This window comes from Herpailurus yagouaroundi, unplaced genomic scaffold (assembly GCF_014898765.1).
Source record: "Herpailurus yagouaroundi ecotype Mexico unplaced genomic scaffold, PumYag 246, whole genome shotgun sequence".
Taxonomy (NCBI): domain Eukaryota; kingdom Metazoa; phylum Chordata; class Mammalia; order Carnivora; family Felidae; genus Herpailurus; species Herpailurus yagouaroundi.
Window position 1 is genome coordinate 12,067,549 of NW_024412463.1, and position 16,532 is coordinate 12,084,080.

Sequence of the window (16,532 nt, forward strand, 5' to 3'; positions counted from 1 at the left end):
CCCCCCCGCCCCGAGGAGAGCGGCTGTCCTCTCCCTCTGCCCGCAACCTACAGAAAGCCCCCAATTTCTGAGCCAGTTAGGCAGGGCCGAGGAGAGAGGGGCTGCCCTGTCCCCTCATCTCCCTTCCCCTCCCAGGCTCCCAGAGGGCAAGGGGCAGGGGGAGACCAGGCCCGGGTGCTGCCACGGTCACAGCAGAAATCGCCTCCCAGGCTGCCAACCGGCCACGGCCCAGAACGGGCAGCGGGAAGCGATGGAGCCTTTCCCTGCCTGGAGGAGGTGCTTTCGCACAAGCACCCAAGTAAGTGGCCAGGCCTCAGGGACCCAGCCTCCCACGTCCGTCAGCACAGGGGCCCTGCACTTGGGAGGAAGGTCCTGTCCCGTGGGACGTGGTGCCTGGGCGTGTGGGTCCCCCTCTGTGTGGGATGCCACAGCCTCAGGGCACCCTCGTCTATCTGTGTGCTTACCGCCGATGCGCCAATCTCAGCCCGGATCTGTCCTGAAGCGGGCAGGAAGGGGACAAGGAGCCGGGGTCACCGCTGCAGATGCACCCCAGTGCCACTCAGCATGTGTCCAGAGGGTACTTGACCTCACCCACGAGCCTTGCGCTCCATCCACTGTGGGCAAGGTTGGTCACTCTGACTCAGAGGGGACTGAACTCTTGCAGGGGCGGGGGGGGGGCACACACACCCCACAGACAGTCCAGAGTGTGGCTGCGCAAGGCCCCGGGAACCTGTTGAGACGACCCTCGTCCCCTGTGCCTCCACGGGTGCCGGAGGTCGGGGTACCACCCAAGCCACTCCCGGAGCTGCCCCACGGAAGGTCACTGCAGGAGCAAAGCCCGGGCCTGCTCCTCGCTCTCCTCACGCCAGGGCAGGCGACACAGGCAGGGGCGACCTCATCTGCGGGAGGGCTGACCCTCCACCCTGCATCCAGGCGGCAGGACGGATCTCAGCAGTTACTTCCCAGCGTGTGGTCACCTCGGTGACCCAGACCCTCCAGTAAACACAGATGTTCTCTGAAAAGAGACAGTCCACTGGGTGTCCTCAGCTCAAAAAAAATTCGCCATGACCCTCCTCCCCACAAAAGATTATAGTAAAAATGTCATTCAGGACAACCGTTCAAACCCCTTCCCTAACACATAGGTTTTGGGGGAGGGGGAAACCGCACATGCACGTCTCAAAAGCAACTACTGGGTGGCTCAGTCAGTGGAGTGTCCGACTTCGGCTGGGGTCCCGGTCTCACAGTTCGTGAGTTCAAGCCCCGCATCAGGCTCTGTGCTGACAGCTCGGTCTGGAGCCTGCTTCCGATTCTGGGTCTCCCTCTCTCTCGGCCCCTTCCCCTGCTCATGCTCTGCCTCTCTCTCAAAAATAAACATTTTAAAAAACTTAAAAAGAAAAAAAAAAAAAAAAGGAACTGCAAGCTGAGCACGAGGTGATGGATCTCGTGGGGGCACCCCAGGGAGAGCGGGTAGAAGCAGAGAGTTACCTGCACAAGGCCAGGGGCCCGGCCGCCTGCCCACGGCACTCGCTGAGCCAGGCCCAACAAGGACCCCGCTCCCTGACCTCAGCGAGGAAACACAGCTAGTGGCCTGCCTTCACCCTACTGAGCGGGAGGACCCCGGGCCACAGGGAGCCCAAGGCGGCACGGGAGCCCAGGCTGGGGAGAAGCCACCAGCAGGCAGGCCCAGCCAGCACTCTCTCTCTGGGACTCCGCTCTGTCAGTTAAGCGCCCACACGAAAACGCCGCCTGTGAATGGCATGCTTTGGGTTGGGACAGAGGGGACAACAAAAGCGGATTCCTGGGTTTGGGGGGCAGATATGACACCACATAGCCCTTTAGGAGCAAAACGTGGCCCACTCACAATTGCATGCATCCCTGTAATCCCTTCCCACCGCCACACAATGATCTTTCCTTCCTCGGATGTTTAGCCTCAAGTACCACAGGGCAAGGCAGCCCCTGACCTCTGCTCCCGGGAGCCAGTCCGGCTGGCAGGGTTTGGAGGGAGCCTTCAGACTAGGTGACATCTCAGGACCAGGCACACAGGCCAATCAGGAACTGATCTCATTAGACAAACCGAGTCGCAGCTTCTCGGTAACAAACGCCCGGCCCCTTCCCTCATGCCCGCGAAAGCCCCGGACCCTCTCTGTTGCTTCAAACCCAACCGAAGGTGGGGTCATCCCTCAGCCAGTGACCTTGCAAGCCAGGAACCAATCTTAACCTTTGAAAGGAGACCGGTGACCACACAAAAGGAAATGGTGCTCAAGGAACCCACACTCAAGGCCTAATACGCACTTTACCAAAATAAAATCCCAGAAGGAATTCCGAGCAAACACGGAACTACATCTGTACTAGCAGAATACTCACCGGGTGGGGAGTGCAAAATCCCCCCCACCCCCTGGCCTGTCAGGGCGCAGGGCCCGGCCTGACTCCCTGTGTTCACCAGCCATGACCTTACTCCAATGGCTGGGCCCTGGCAGGGCGAGCAGCCAGGAAAGCCCGTTTTCTGGGATGATGCTAACATCCTGTACCTTTGTGTCAGCTCTACCTCAAACTTCAAACCTCTTACAGTTCGTGCCTGTGAATTTTACCTCAACGGTAGAACAAACCGAGCAGGCACGGGACTTCCTGCTACACACGCGGGCTCGGAGGAAGCGTGCCGGTGCCCGCGGCTGAAGAACGAACGGAGGGAGGGGGCGGGCGGGACGGCCGGTCCAGGGAGGCCGGTGCTGAGATCTGAAAAGGCCTGCAGCACAACGCCGGGGGGACTACGAACTCGGAGTTGTAACCGGATCTTTAAACAGTCCCTCCGTCTTCCCCACAAACCACAGCGCGGGGCGAGCGAAGTTACAACATCGACGGTCTCGGTCGCCGGCTCCCCTGCGGCAGACGAGAACGAGCGTCTCGGACGCGGAGAATCGTGCTCGGGCTCTGGGGCAGCGACCCCCTCCCCCCGCAGCTGGCTGTGCAGTTACCACCACCACCAACCCGTGAAAGGGGAGTGAAGAATGAGGACACCAGACTTGCTAAATAGGTATTGTTTATTAAGGCTTGTATTCTCCAGAGGAAAAGTTATCCGATGTTGTCCGTGACTCCACACAGGCAGGAACAGTTCAGAGAAAGTGACACGTTCTAAATACAAGTCTAAATAATACAGCTTAAACTTTAACTCAGAGGGTCTTTTGGAGTAAATAGTTTTCAGAAGGTATCTGCTCTCTAAACAGGAAGATCCCCTACAGTGGGCGCGTGCAGACTGCGTGCCGGAGCGACAGGTGTGAGCACCATGGTCATGCTTGACTCGGACTCCAGGTGGCAGCCAGTTCAAGGTCCCTCGGTCCACAGAACAGGACAGCAAATTCAGTTTCTAAAAGGTTTTTTATGTTTGTTTGTTTGTTTTTTTTTTTTTTTTACCCATTCAACGGGAAAGAGAAACCAGACGCGCACGGTGAAACCGACGCCTGCGGCATCGCCCGCCGCTCCGTCTGCACCAGCGGATCGGACGTGTAAAGCTCAGCATCGTGGGCAGGAAACTCAGAAGGGCGTCGGGTTGTCGGGTGAGGAGGGGGGCAGGTGGGGTGACGCACACAGCTCGAACGGCCGCCCACTGAGCCCGGCCCTCCGCGTGCCGCCGCTTCCACCCCGCCGGGCGGAGAGCAGCGCGAGGGACCCGGCGGCCGCGGCGCCTGAGACCGTTCGAGGGTGGATGGCGCTCCGTGCGACGGGGCACGTTCACCACATCTGGAAAACTAAAACGTATCTCTTCGTCTAGTAGAAAAATCAAACGGATTAGCGTTTTAGACAGATAACAGGTAATAAAAATAGCAAACTGCCCAAATGAGGTGATTGTTAACTTGTTGATTTCAACATTTTGAAAAGAAGTATTTTAACAGAAGACAGTAAACGCCAAAACCAGTCATGGTTTCTCGTGTCTGCTATAAAGCAACAAAGGGCTGAGAAATGAGTTCCACGTAAACATGTTAAAGGACACTGACCAGAAAAGTAAGAACATAATTTCTGCATAAAACCTGAAAAAAACCAAAAAACCACCTTTCAGGTGTATTAGGGCTTTCTGTTTGGTTTGCTTTTGAAGGATACTTATATCTCACATTAGGTCTGATTGATAGGCTGACAGAAAACATACTCCTTTATTAGTGAGTTCTAGAATACGATAATCCATAGAAAAAGTACAAACGAACGCAGATCCATCTGGGCAAAAATGAAAGACAGTGAGCAAAAGGTGCGACGAGTCGGGCCCCGCACGAGACAACAGCACCAAGCACACGTTCTCTTCAACTTTTTCAGTCCGACGTTAGAACACAGAAGAAACTGGTTCATCCTTATTGTTTGTTTCGATTCTGCCGTTCCTGTAAATAGAAAAAGGAGAAGAGTTGAACACACGGAGTGAACACGCCACGCACACTCCCTCCAAAGTGAGGTCCCCCGGGCCGCGCTGTGGGCTGTGGCCCCCATCTGGGCCTGCACCCCCCGCGGGGACCAGCCAGGCCACGCCAGCAGGCGCCCCGGGCCTCTGATAACTATGCCCAGCCCTCGGCGTCCACCTGCTCCACGCAAGTCCTCTCTGGCCGGGTCTCTTTCCTACCACACCCAGAACCATCTTTCCCAGAGCACGTCTGACGAGCCCGTGACACATCTCAGTCTCTCCCCACGTCCGCCCGGCTGGCTTCTCATCAATAGGGGCAGAAACCACATTGGTCCTTCCTCACAGTGCTGCAACTAAACTCCACTGGAGACACGCAAACAGCGGTCTAAGGAAGAAGCACACTGCTGAAAGTTCTGGTAGGTTCCACACGTCTCTCAAGCTCCCTGGAGGAACAGCGTAATGCCGTGAGTGCCCCGAGTCTGCCTGCAGGCACGCCTCCCACGGACCAACTCGACACTCTCTCTTCCCAACCCCACTGGCCAACTCAGGTTTGGGACCCCAGACCCTTAAAAACGGCAACCGGTTACAGGCAGAAATTTACCCCTAGCCTCGTCACAACTCCCAGAACCTAGCGAGTCAGGAAGCGTATCTGAGATAAACCACAGCCACACAAAGCCTGCTGCCAGGCTGAAATCCACCAAGGAGCTTAAGCTTCGTGACCAGTGATCTCTGCTCTATCCCTGCCAATTCAGCAATTGGGTATTTTACTCTACACCTAAAAGAGTGAGAATACAGGATCTCAGTAACTGGAAATAAATCACACGCCCCTCTCCTTTCCCTACAAACGAAAGAAGGACCAATGCGTTTTCCAAGTTTTACAAACCGTGATGGTTACGCTATGTGCAGCGCCTAACACTGCTGACGTCACCATCGGCTACAGGCCTTTCGGCTAAAAATGCTCCGGGACGCTTGCCATTCACAGACGGGTGACGCGTCTGTCGGTACAGGACCGCACACCCAACCGTCGTCAACTGACGTTTAATTTAAAAAAGGATGTTTCGATAGCAAAACAGCAGGAAAAAACCTCAGCACGAACTCTCTCAGACAAGCCGGCTTCACAGAGTGTGCTTCGCCGTCCTCGTTCCCACCCTGGGCCAGTTCGCGGCCACGGGCCCTGTTCCGCTGCAGCACAGGCAGACTCGCTTCAGCGGGCCGGAACTGCCCAGGCTCCGGGAGGTTCTCGGTGGCCGAAGGGGAACGCACTACGTCGGAGGCCCAACTCGCGGCTTGCACCCCGGGTTCTAGACGCTCACTTCCGGTTAGGGGAGGCCTGCGTTCCACACCCACTCTGCCCCCACCTCCTCTTTGCCACCCGGAGGGAGAGTTCAAGGTCCCAAAACCTGTAAGGCACTGGGTCTTGAGGAGAAAAAGCAGCCACGGCCTCCAGACCAGAGCTTCCCGGGCGAGGAGGGCGGTGCCCTGGGGGGGGGGGGGGTCAGGCAGGGCCTGTAGCCCCCCACGGCCCCAGCAGCCTCGCCGGCCTACCCCAGTCCACAGGCGTTATTTCTAAGTGTCCAGGGAGAATTCTGCACCATGGCCCCAGGGTTCCCGTTCCCTAAGAACCACAAAGCTGTGTGGTCATGTCCACTTACGCGCCCCCCCACCGGTGACCGTGCCCGGACAAGCCCAGACGCTGCTGGCCCTGCCCGAGGCCACGGGGACCTGGCGGTGGCCGGGCCCCAGACAGCGAGCACGAGGCCTCGGCTCCGGCTCCGGCCCCGGCCCGCCCGGAGCTTGAGCGCGAGAAGGTCAGACTCACCTTGCGCACCTCCTCCTCCTCCTCCTGACGCTTCTCGTAGTGAGAAAAGTCGTCAAAGATGGAGGTCGTGTGCTTGTAGGAAGCGATGATTCTCAGCACTTGCTTTGCTTTCTCTAAGGGCACCTCCTGGGTGTCACGGGAGTTGGTGACCGGCTTGTTGTCGTTATTCTCCAGCCTGATGTGCCGCAGCTGGTTGTTGGGCACGTCCTTGACGAAAATCCATTTCACGTCAAACTTGCCTTTCCACTTGTCCTGAGACCAGACCCCCGCGCTGGTGCCGTAGTCCACGGGCGACTTCATCTCGGCCACCCCGCAGAAGTGCCCGCTCCCGTTGACGCTGAAGAGCAGGTACACGGGCCCCTTGCTGCCGGCGGCGCGGAAGGCACCGTCCAGGCGCTTGTTGCCGTGCTCCGTGCTGCACCAGATGGAGTACTTGATGGAGCGGTGGATGTCGTCCTCCGAGTAGCTCTTTATGATGAACACGCGGCCGCTCTTAAGATTCCAATCAAACTCCTTAGGGTTATAGCTGTGGGCCGCTTTCAGTTTTTCCAAAACGGGGTGGGACTCCACACTGGGGGCAGAATTAGGCTGAGCGCTTCCAGGAGAGTTCCCGTCGCCGCCGGCCCCTCCGCTCTGCCCGAACGCCGCATTTCTGTTGCGAGGGGCGACCCAGCGGGTCTGGGGTGGCTGCTGAGGGCTTGGATACTGCGGTTGGGCCAAAGGGGGGGGCTGAGCGGGAAGAGGCTGCACGACCGGTTGGGGCTGCGGGGCAGGCTGGGGGGCCGGTGCCTGCTGGGGGGCCGGAGGCTTGGGCACAGGCCCTTTGTTGTCCCACGTGCCGATGTCCATGTTATGCTTTATAGGTGGCGGGGGCAGGGCTGCCCCAATGACAGGTCCGCTTTTTGCTTTCATTTTCGGCTGTGGCTTTGCCGGCTTGCTGGCAATGGCAGCCCACGAGGTCGGCTTTGAAACCGGCATATTCACGCTTGTCCCACCGTTCCCGGAAAGGACACCGGCCATCGCCACGCTGCTAACCACTGACCCCACGGTCTTGACGGCAGAGGTGGTGACGTCCCCAATCTTCAGGCCCACCATGCCCTGCTCCAGGCTGTTCATGCCGGGGGCCTTGTTGAGGGTATCGCTGTGGAAGCCCGTCTGCCCGTCCACGATCGTGCCACCCAGGGAGCTCGGCGGGTACGTGTAGCTGCTCCCGTAGGCTGAGCTCTGAGCCTGCTGCCCCTGAGACCCGCTCGTCCCCCAGGCGGAGAAGGCAGGGTTTTCGGGGAAGAAATTGAACCTGTGCTGGTAGATGCTGTTCCCCAGGCCCCCGGGCTGGCCGAAGACAGCATCGTGCATGAAGTGGTGGTCTCCGTTACTGAGCTGTCCGTAGGTGGTGAGGTACGGGATCGGAGGGTCCCCTCCAGTGGACCAGGGCGCCTCATTGAGGGAGTAAGGAAATCCGATGGACGGTGGGTAGTAGCTGGACAGGTAAGGATCCGCCATGGAGGGGTAACTGTTACTCTGGGAAAACAAGCGGGGACGGGTTAGACTGCTCTCAGGACGCGACTCGGAGACTTCCTGCCTCGGTCCAGGCGGGCTGCACGGCACCGTCACCCCCCACAGGAACCGAGGCCGCCCAGTGAGAGCACAGCAAGGGCTGAGAGCAGCCAGGTGGTCACCTGCGGCGCGCTGGGTCCGCGTGACGCGACCAGGCCCAGCCGCCCCGTCACTGGCCGCCAGCAGTCCACCTGCAGCCGCTGCTGCACCCTCAAGCAGCACGCCGTTCACGCGGGAGGGAACCAGAGTGAGGAGCGGCGACGCCGCCGACCCCGCACACGGGACAGCACCGCCGGCACGGCGGGAGGGGAGGACAGCTGCGGGAAGGCCAAGACGGCTTTCGGGGAGCTCGGGGCAACAGGGCGGCTTGCCCGGCAGCCCGGTTTCAAGCCCCCCCGACTGCTCAACGCTCCCGCGGGTCCCCGTGGGTCCCGGCTCACGGGCAACACCCTTTTCCGCCGGACCCACGGGCTCCTCCCTCCCCCTCTATCAAAGGCCGCTTCGGAGGCCCCTCCCACACGCCTTTCCTGCCAGCCCACCCCCACTTCCGAGTCCAAAGGGGCCTCGCCATCTCACATCCCCACCGCGGCCCAGGCGTGACCCTGGCTCTCACCGCGTCAGGCAGCACAGAGGCCTCGGCCGGCTCCTTGGCCAAGACTCCGTGTCCTGCCTGCTCTCTGAGCTGGAGAAGCCTTCGCGTCGGGCTCCACCTTCGCCTGGGATTCCTTACCGAGAGGACACCCGTGCATCGGCTGGAGCCTCAGAGAGGGCTTTTCGAGCGGCTGGACCGCCCTCAAGGCAGCACAGACTCACCTGCAGAATCTCAGGAAATGTGCCCAGGGTGTGGATTTAGACCTGAGGTCACCCATTCTGGCAAGGCGTCTCCTTGGGGAGAGACTCGGCTCTGGCCACAGCTGGGGCCCCCTGGCCATGCCACTGGCAGGTGATGTAGATGGTCTCCTGGCAGGTACGGGCGGCAGGAGGAGCGGAGGGGTGCAGGGTAGGGGTGCAGGCTTCCTGCCCCGGGCGGCCGGTTTAAGGAGCGGCAAAGCCAGAAAGCAAAACGAGAGTGGAGGCAGCAGCAAGCTTTCCAGCCCACGCTACCCTTTTCCGACTGCTTAGCGGGCCCCCTCCTCTCCCCTACCCTCCTCTCCAAACGACCCGAAAGTTCTGCAAGGAGAGCATCGGCCAGAGACCTCCTCCTCCAGCCCTGCACCGACTATCACGTGAGAACACCGCTGTCCTGGCCAGCACAGTCCCAGGGACCCACGGGGGGGGGGGGGGGGGGGAGCCGGGCTGAGGCCGCCAGGGAGGGAGAGCCAGAATGCCAAGCAAGCATTTGCGCTCTGCCACCGTGAGAAGGCGTGGGACTCTCCAGACCCCGCTCCCCCAGAGGACCCTCTGGAGAACAGGCCGGTCCCTCAGCAGTCCCAGCCCAACACGTGACGTCAGTCACCCAGCCTCCCGGCTGTCGGTCTCCACTGCCACCTCCTGCTGCCCCATCCCATCGAGGATTCGCAGGACCACAGGCATCGCTGCTCCTGCCTGTTGGCTGCTCCATTTGATGGCAGACAACTGCAGAAATCACTTTTTAAAAGGCAAGGACTTTCCCAGCAATAAAAATCATGGAGATGCCCAGGGGGTGAAAACCAGACAACGAACCGGCCCCATCATCAATGTCCCATAAGCCGCGGCACAGCTGGAGCTACCTTCCCCAGAAAGGACGTCAGTGACTCCGGCCCCTTTCTTGTAACCTCCTCTGTCTGCCTGCATCCAACCTGGGCCCTCAAAGATGCTCTCCAGGGGGCCGGTCAGGAGGGAGAGCAAATCACCAGGTTCGGGCAGAGGGCGTGCTCTGCGAGGCGAGGGGCAGCCCCAAGAGCTAAGCCTGCCGCCTGACCTCAGCACCCACAGACGGGGCTCACACGGGGCTAGCACCTCACTCATGACTCACAGGTAAGCCTCACCCGTAGCAGGACGTAACTGAGGACACAAACCATCATGCGTTGTGTTCTCCATTCAACGTCCCTCCAAGTTCATCTAAAGTCCTGCTGTGGACTGGACAGAACTGGCGTTCCGGGTCCTGACCACGCTGTGCACAGGCGCTTCTCGGCGGCTTCCAGCCGGGACCATCCCAGGAACAGGAAGCCAGCCAGCCGGCACCCCCGAACCCTCCTGGCTCATGGGAGTGCCTCCCGGCAGGAGGGCGTCTGGGAGAGAAGTGGTGGCCCTGAGTGGACCTAACCCTCTCCTCCTGGGACCCGTCAGTGCAGGCGGGTCACGGTGAGCACGGACGGGAGAGTCACAAAAGCACCTGGACTACAGATCTTCCTCCAACACTACGCCTCTTACAGCAAAAGGAATGGAGACCCCTCGCTTCAAGGCCCCAGGTGAAGGGGCGTCGTGACAAGCGGCCGCAGGCCCACCAGCAGCCGTCCCCACGCGCACCAGGCCCGGCACTCCCACGCCAGCCCTGCCCACGGCCTCCGTCCGTCCGTCTGTCCTCACCTCTGTCCTCCCCGGGACACAACTGGCTCCAGGCCACCTGGCGGGCCGCGTGCGGCAACCTCAGCGCCGTGAGCCTGACTCGGTCTCCACCCGTCCTCCCGGAAGCCCTTCGCTGCACCACTGGCCGTCTTGCCTTCAAAGCGCTAAAGCCAAGCAAGTCAGTGTACGAACCTACGTGCAGTCAGTCATTCGTCCCGTGAGAAGACCCGGATGTGTTTACTCTCGCTTGCTATTCGGACCACACCCCCTCCCTCCCGGGCTGTGCTGCACAGGAAGCGGCCCCCGTCAGTCCGTCCGTCTGTCCGCAGCACATAGGGCCCAAATGCTCTGGCCTTAACTTCCAGCAAAACTGAAATTCTCCTCCCCGCATAGGTGAACCGGACCGCGGCCCCGACTGGCCAGGCTGTGCCCCGCAGGGCGGGCTCCGGACACATGTGCTGCCGCCTGGACGCTCCTCGGCTCGACCCACCGCGCCCGGAGGCTGCCAACTGGAGGCCGGTGTCTCGGGGGTGCGGGTGCAGGCGCTGCAGCGGCAGAAACGAGCGCCTGACTCTCCCTCCACTCGAGGCAGGGGCGCTGCACGTCCAGGAAAAGGCAGGACCTACAAAAACCTTTTCGAGGCCAGTGCGGGTAAAACCATCCCCCTGACTGACGCTCCCACATACGAGACTCCGTCTAATTGTAGCCTTTGCTAGAACGCAGGGCCCCAAAACAGGGAGGCGAGGCGGACTCATCTTCAAGGCAAGCTGAGGCTCCACGAGGAAAGACTGACAAACACCGGACTCCCGGGCGCCTCCTTGTGGCCAAGTCCAAGATCACAGACAAAATGGGCTCTCCAGACAAAACAGACTTCCACCAAGTCTCTGTGATCCCTGTGTCACTCTCGTTGAAAAACCACAGTAAAACACAATAATGAACCTATTCTAAAATTCAAACTTTTTAACGCTTGGTAAAGCACAGTCACGTTAAAAAACAATTACGAAGACTGACAAAGGGACCAGAGCTGCAAGGGGCCCAGCAGGTGCACCGGGGGGAAGCCCTGGGGACACAGGCTTGGCTGCATTGTCTCTGTGCAAGAGGACTGCAGTCCCTCAGCTGGCTGGGTCGCGTGCAAGGAGCACAGTTTCTGACGCCAGAGAATTTCTGCCTTTGTGTCCAGCTCGAGGCACGTAGTTTCTTCTTTTAAGTAGGCTCCACACCCAGCACGGAGCCCAACACAGGGCCAGAACCCACAACCCCGAGATCAAGAGTTGGACGCCCAACCGACTGAGCCACCCAGGCGCCCCATGAGGCACGTCGTTTTGAGCAACTTGACATTAAGAAGTATGTGAAGACCCCACTGGGCCCCACCAGCCGCACTCCACGATGGCTGGTCTCCACTGGGTGGGTGCCATCACTGAAGCCCACAGCCTTTGGACACGACCACAAGAAACCCGCGCCCGGCCACGGCCTACAAGACCACGCGCTCCTTGCTAACTCCCCCAGTCGCTCGAGCTCGCCAGAACTGCCCAGCACAGAGCAAGCCATGAGCCAGCTGGCCCCCAGGCTCTCCACATGAAGTGGCCCACCCAACAGGGCATCAGTTTAGCCTGGCCTTGGGCTGCGGGGTGAAAACCACCCCCAACCTGACAGAAACCCTGGATGACAGCCGAGCACGATTTTCAAGATGAGCTGGTCTTTTTATACACAGAAGCACCTCCCGAGGCCAGACGCTTTCTGCAAAGAGCGAGAAGGTACAAATTTCAACCTGACCACCTAAGGAACCTCTGGGATGGGGCACACCAGGTCCTGGAAACGGAGGTGAGAGCCCACCACACCCTCAGCTGCGAAAACACAACCCAGCACGTCAAGTGGCTCTGCTCAAAGTGGAAGTCGATCCTCGTGTCAGAGGCATCACAGCTTTCTAGAAGAGTAAGCGTAAACCGATGACGGTGCTCAGCACTGAAAACAGGAACAGGAAAACTCGCAAAACTTTCTCATAAAGTGAAAACATCCTATCGCACTCAGAACACAACTGAACTGAACACAATTGAGAAATAAACTAGAAAAGTTTGCTTCCACTCCTTTGCGTCTCTGTCAGACGTGCCTGGGCAAACAAGCGCGTCTGCTGACGACCAAGTGATCCGGTTCAGTCCGTAGTATCCACACCGCGTGGCCCCCACCCAGAGCCCGTCTGCTCCCCCGCACTCCCCCCCCACCCATCTCCTAAAGCTAACCTGTATTTCGTGTCACAGACGGGATGCAGGGCTGCTACATCAGGATGCTCCCGGGGGCGACCAGGAAGGGACAAATGCACGCCCGAGGGCCCAAAGGCCCTCCCGCACCCAGGACCCCGGCTCCGTTGTGGGGCGTTACAAGTTGAACTAGCCTGAACAGCATGCTTGTAAACACTTTCCAAACCGTCTCGGTATTAAAACTTCATAAAACACAAAAACAGAAAAAGCCTCGAACTTGCCACTACAAACACCCGTATTAAAAAAAAGCGTCACGGGGCTGACGGCCTCGTCACCATCCTCCCTGCGGTGACGGCCCCAGAGGTACACAGGCAAAGTCCCTTGTGAAATGGCACCCTTCAAATACGTGCCACCTGTCACATGTCCAAAACACCTCAATAAAGAGAAGCACAGTGCTGGCAACTGAAGTGCGCTGCTCCCGGCCACACGAGCCACTGCTGTCCCTCACTCACGTGCGGTCGGGCGGGCCCCATGGCGCGCCTCCCGTCTGGGAGCTGGAACACCGAAACACAGAGCTGTCCTCAGGAGAAGCCTTTGCCAGCAGAGCCCAAACCCAGAGGTGTCATCAATCCCCAGTGGCTTCTGTCTGCAAGGAGGCCACGTGCGTGGTGGCCAGAACAAAGAAAGTAGCAACAAACACAAGGACCAAACGAGCCCCTGCTGTGTTCATGGAAGAGACCATCTCTTGGGGGGCGGCCCCCCGGGCAAACCAGGCCTCTCGGGCCCTTTTCTTCATCCACAAAACAAGAGGACCAGGAAAATTAGGCTCCAAGAGCTCTCCCGTGTTACCTGCATTCTACACTCTAACAGTTGGGCGTTTCTGGAAAATCTGTTCTCAATCAAGAACCTGGATTTACTCTTGGGGCCCCCGGGTGGCTGTCGGTTGAGCGTCCAACTCCTGACTCCAGCTCAGGTCGTGACGTCAGTTTCGTGAGCTGAAGCCCCGTGTCAGGCTCTGGGCTAACGGTGCAGAGCCTGTTTGCGACTCTCTCTCCCCGCCCCTCCCCAGCTCTCACACATGCGCGCTCTCTCAAAATAAACAAACAAAAAAAACGAAAAAGATCACGAATCTACTCTTAAGTAATGTGATTAACCACCTTGCTGAAAAGCACACCAATACCCAGGACAAAGGGTTGCTTTAAGGCTGTCCCTTGCAGCGTCACCCGACCCCTGTCCTCCCAGCTGGCTTCCCCAGGGTGAAACAGCCGTAATTACCCTCCTGACAGAAAATCACCTGCTCTGCTTCTAAGGAAATCCGCCCAAATAACATGAAAGCGCCTGCCTCATAAAAACATATTTCGAGTGAAACAACTCCCCTCACCTTTCTTTGGTCAAAGCCTAAAACACGATACCGCCATAGCATTCAGACCACGTAAGGGAAAAATAAAGTACTCGTTCAACTTCTTGCCATCACCCCGACAATGCGTCCCCGAGGCCAGGGCAGTTCTCTGCCCCACCTGGCCCTGCCCAGAGGAGGAGTGGGTCCTGGGGGGGGGGGGGGTGCAAGGGGAGGGGCTCTGGAAAGGGTGTCCTGGGCACCTTGACTGCAGACTGGCTCAGTGCAGTAAGGACAGGGGCACCTGGGAGCTCAGTAGGTTGAGCCTCCGACTCTTGATTTCGGCTCAGGTCATGTTCTCCGAATTTGCGGAATCGAGCCCCGGTCGGGCTGAGCTGACAGCGTGCAGCCTGCTTGGGGTTCTCTCCTTCTCTCTCTCAAAAATACACATTTGAAAAAAAGAAGGACGAACACAGGGAAAAGTTTTAAGTTCTAAGACACTTTAGAAAGGGGCAGACTGGCAAGAAAAGAGACAAACTAATTTCATTCCACCCCAGGGAAGAGGCAAAGCCTGGTTTTATTCCAAAGCGAACACGCGTAGTATGTTTTAAAAGTGGTGGACGCTATGCTTAACCCTGAACTCCAACTAGCCTGGTAGTTTTACCCAGTGTAAGTCAGCCCCCAGGAGACGCCATCAAGACGGTTCTGCTCATCATACCGGTATGCGTGTAGGGGGAGGAGACCAGGAAGGCTGCTCAGCACCCCACGACTCACAGCCCCCCAAACAAAGACTGTTTCTGTCCAAAATGCCCACAGGGCCACGGTGGAGAAACTCTGAAAAACCGAAGAAAAACGGGCCGCTACGACCTGCTGGGCCCTGTACAGGTGCCATGTCGGAGCTTGACGAGCACTGCCTGCCATCCTCCCAACGACTCCCCAGCCGTCTCCACAGCCAGTCTTCTACAAAAGGACAGTGAGGCACACAAGAGGCGAGCCACCTGAGGAAGTGTCACACGGCAGCGGAGTGAAGATCCAAACCCAAGGCCAAAGTCTGGCTCCGGAGCTGGATTCTTAGATGCTCTCCTGGACCACAATTCTACTTGCCCAGAGCTAAAATAACTCCCCGGGAAATCTCAGACAACGACACACGCCTGCACTCCATCCACGGTGGTGCATCACTGAGCCGTAGGCGCTGAGGACGACAGAAGGCCCCCTGCAGACGGCCCCAGCGGGACCTTCCTTCCGGGGGCGCACTGCCTTCCCCACACTCACGCCCCATGTTTAACTCAAGGCTAGTCTTCTGAGCAGATCCTCAGCATGCTCTCTGTTTCTAATACTTTATATGGTGCTTCTTCGTGGTTTAGGATGATAAAATCAGAAACGTAGCAGGAAAGTTGCATTACGAGACTCAAAACTAACATAAAAATACAGGTTTAAAAAAAATAAAGAACAAAAAAGCTCACCTGATTTGACTGTCCAGAAAGGTAGGGCTCAAAGTCATTGTCATGGACTGTATCCTTCTGATGCAAAGAACCATTTTGTACTAGAACAAGAAGTTGCAAAATGTTATCTTTGAATTTTAAAAAATTACTTTTAAGCATGGAAATCAAAGACAGTAAAGCCTACGTCCCTCGATTTCTAAAAATTGCTTTTACTTAAGAAAGAACACAGTACCCAGCTGACGTTTACACAATTAGAACGGCAAGACGCAACTTTCAACAATTTCATGTTTTTGGTAAAAATTTGATCATAATTTGGTAGAACTTGACAAAATAACCAAGAGCTTGTAACTGGGCTTCGGGGATGATGGTGTGGCCCGAGCAGACTACGGAGGCAACCACGGCGCTTGCAAAGGCCTCACTGCGAGTGGGGGGACGGAGAAGAACCGGGAGCTTCCGGCCCGGGCAGCGGGGCCAGGCTGTAACCGAATGACGCTTCCGAGCTCATTTTTATCCAGCTCTCCGCTTACTTTCCGCTGTTTCAACGCTCAGCCGAAAAAGGAAAGGAAAGGTAAATAAAGTGCTGGGCCCTTTCCAGTCTTAAAACATGATGAACCATATTTGGTTACACCCGAGTAACACACACTGGTTGAAAAGTCTTCCAAGTAAACACGGAGTGTCACTTACGGGCTCCCACGACAGGGAGTCTTGGGGGTTTACCCTAAGCCAGAACATCACGAGAGACTCCCGAGGCCCGGTTCACTAGGGCTCCAACTACTGGGGTGCGCAGCTAGCTCCCCAGGGCCCCCGGGGCCAGCCCCGCACACCTGCCTCCCTCCCTTCCCCCATTCAAGTCCACCATCTTGCAGCCGGGAGGGAGGATGCGATGCCTCCCGCCACCCTTTTACTTACTTCTCCTTGAAAAGTCCCCGATCTCCAGCTGCTAAACCTCCCGGTATCGCCACCTAACATCTATCTCCCGGAAGCACACGGAGGAGAAGCGTCCGGCTCCAGACGCCCTTCCGAGACCTTTTCTCCCCCACATGGCCCGCCGCCTCCTCCATCCAGGACCCGCAGCGACCGCGCCAACTTCGCTCACCTTTAGTATCCTGTCCTTTTGTTCTCTGTGTCGCCGCAGGCCGGGTCGTGCGCGCAGACGGGACCCCGGGGAGAGGGAAACACAAAGTTATTCACGAGGACCCCTCCCGGGCGTGGGGCGCGCTCCGGCCCCGAACGGGCCCCGCCGCCCCCGGGCGCCCCCGGCCGCCCTCCCCCGCGCCCCCGGGCCCCGCTACCTGGGGGTCCACGCTGGTGGCCGACA

The 16,532-nt window shown here is 58.3% G+C and overlaps 1 protein-coding gene across 1 annotated transcript; it reads right to left on the reverse strand.

Moving 5' to 3' along the window:
• Positions 1-3,020: 3,020 nt before the first annotated feature.
• Positions 3,021-16,526, reverse strand: YTHDF1 (YTH N6-methyladenosine RNA binding protein F1). The gene is made up of 5 exons (XM_040459878.1): positions 16,507-16,526; positions 16,311-16,335; positions 15,236-15,315; positions 6,198-7,718; positions 3,021-4,361 (listed from the first exon to the last, which is right to left on the reverse strand). The coding sequence occupies exons 4-5, from the start codon at positions 7,698-7,700 to the stop codon at positions 4,335-4,337; spliced, it is 1,530 nt and encodes a 509-aa protein (XP_040315812.1). The 5' UTR covers positions 7,701-7,718; positions 15,236-15,315; positions 16,311-16,335; positions 16,507-16,526; the 3' UTR covers positions 3,021-4,334.
• Positions 16,527-16,532: the final 6 nt, after the last annotated feature.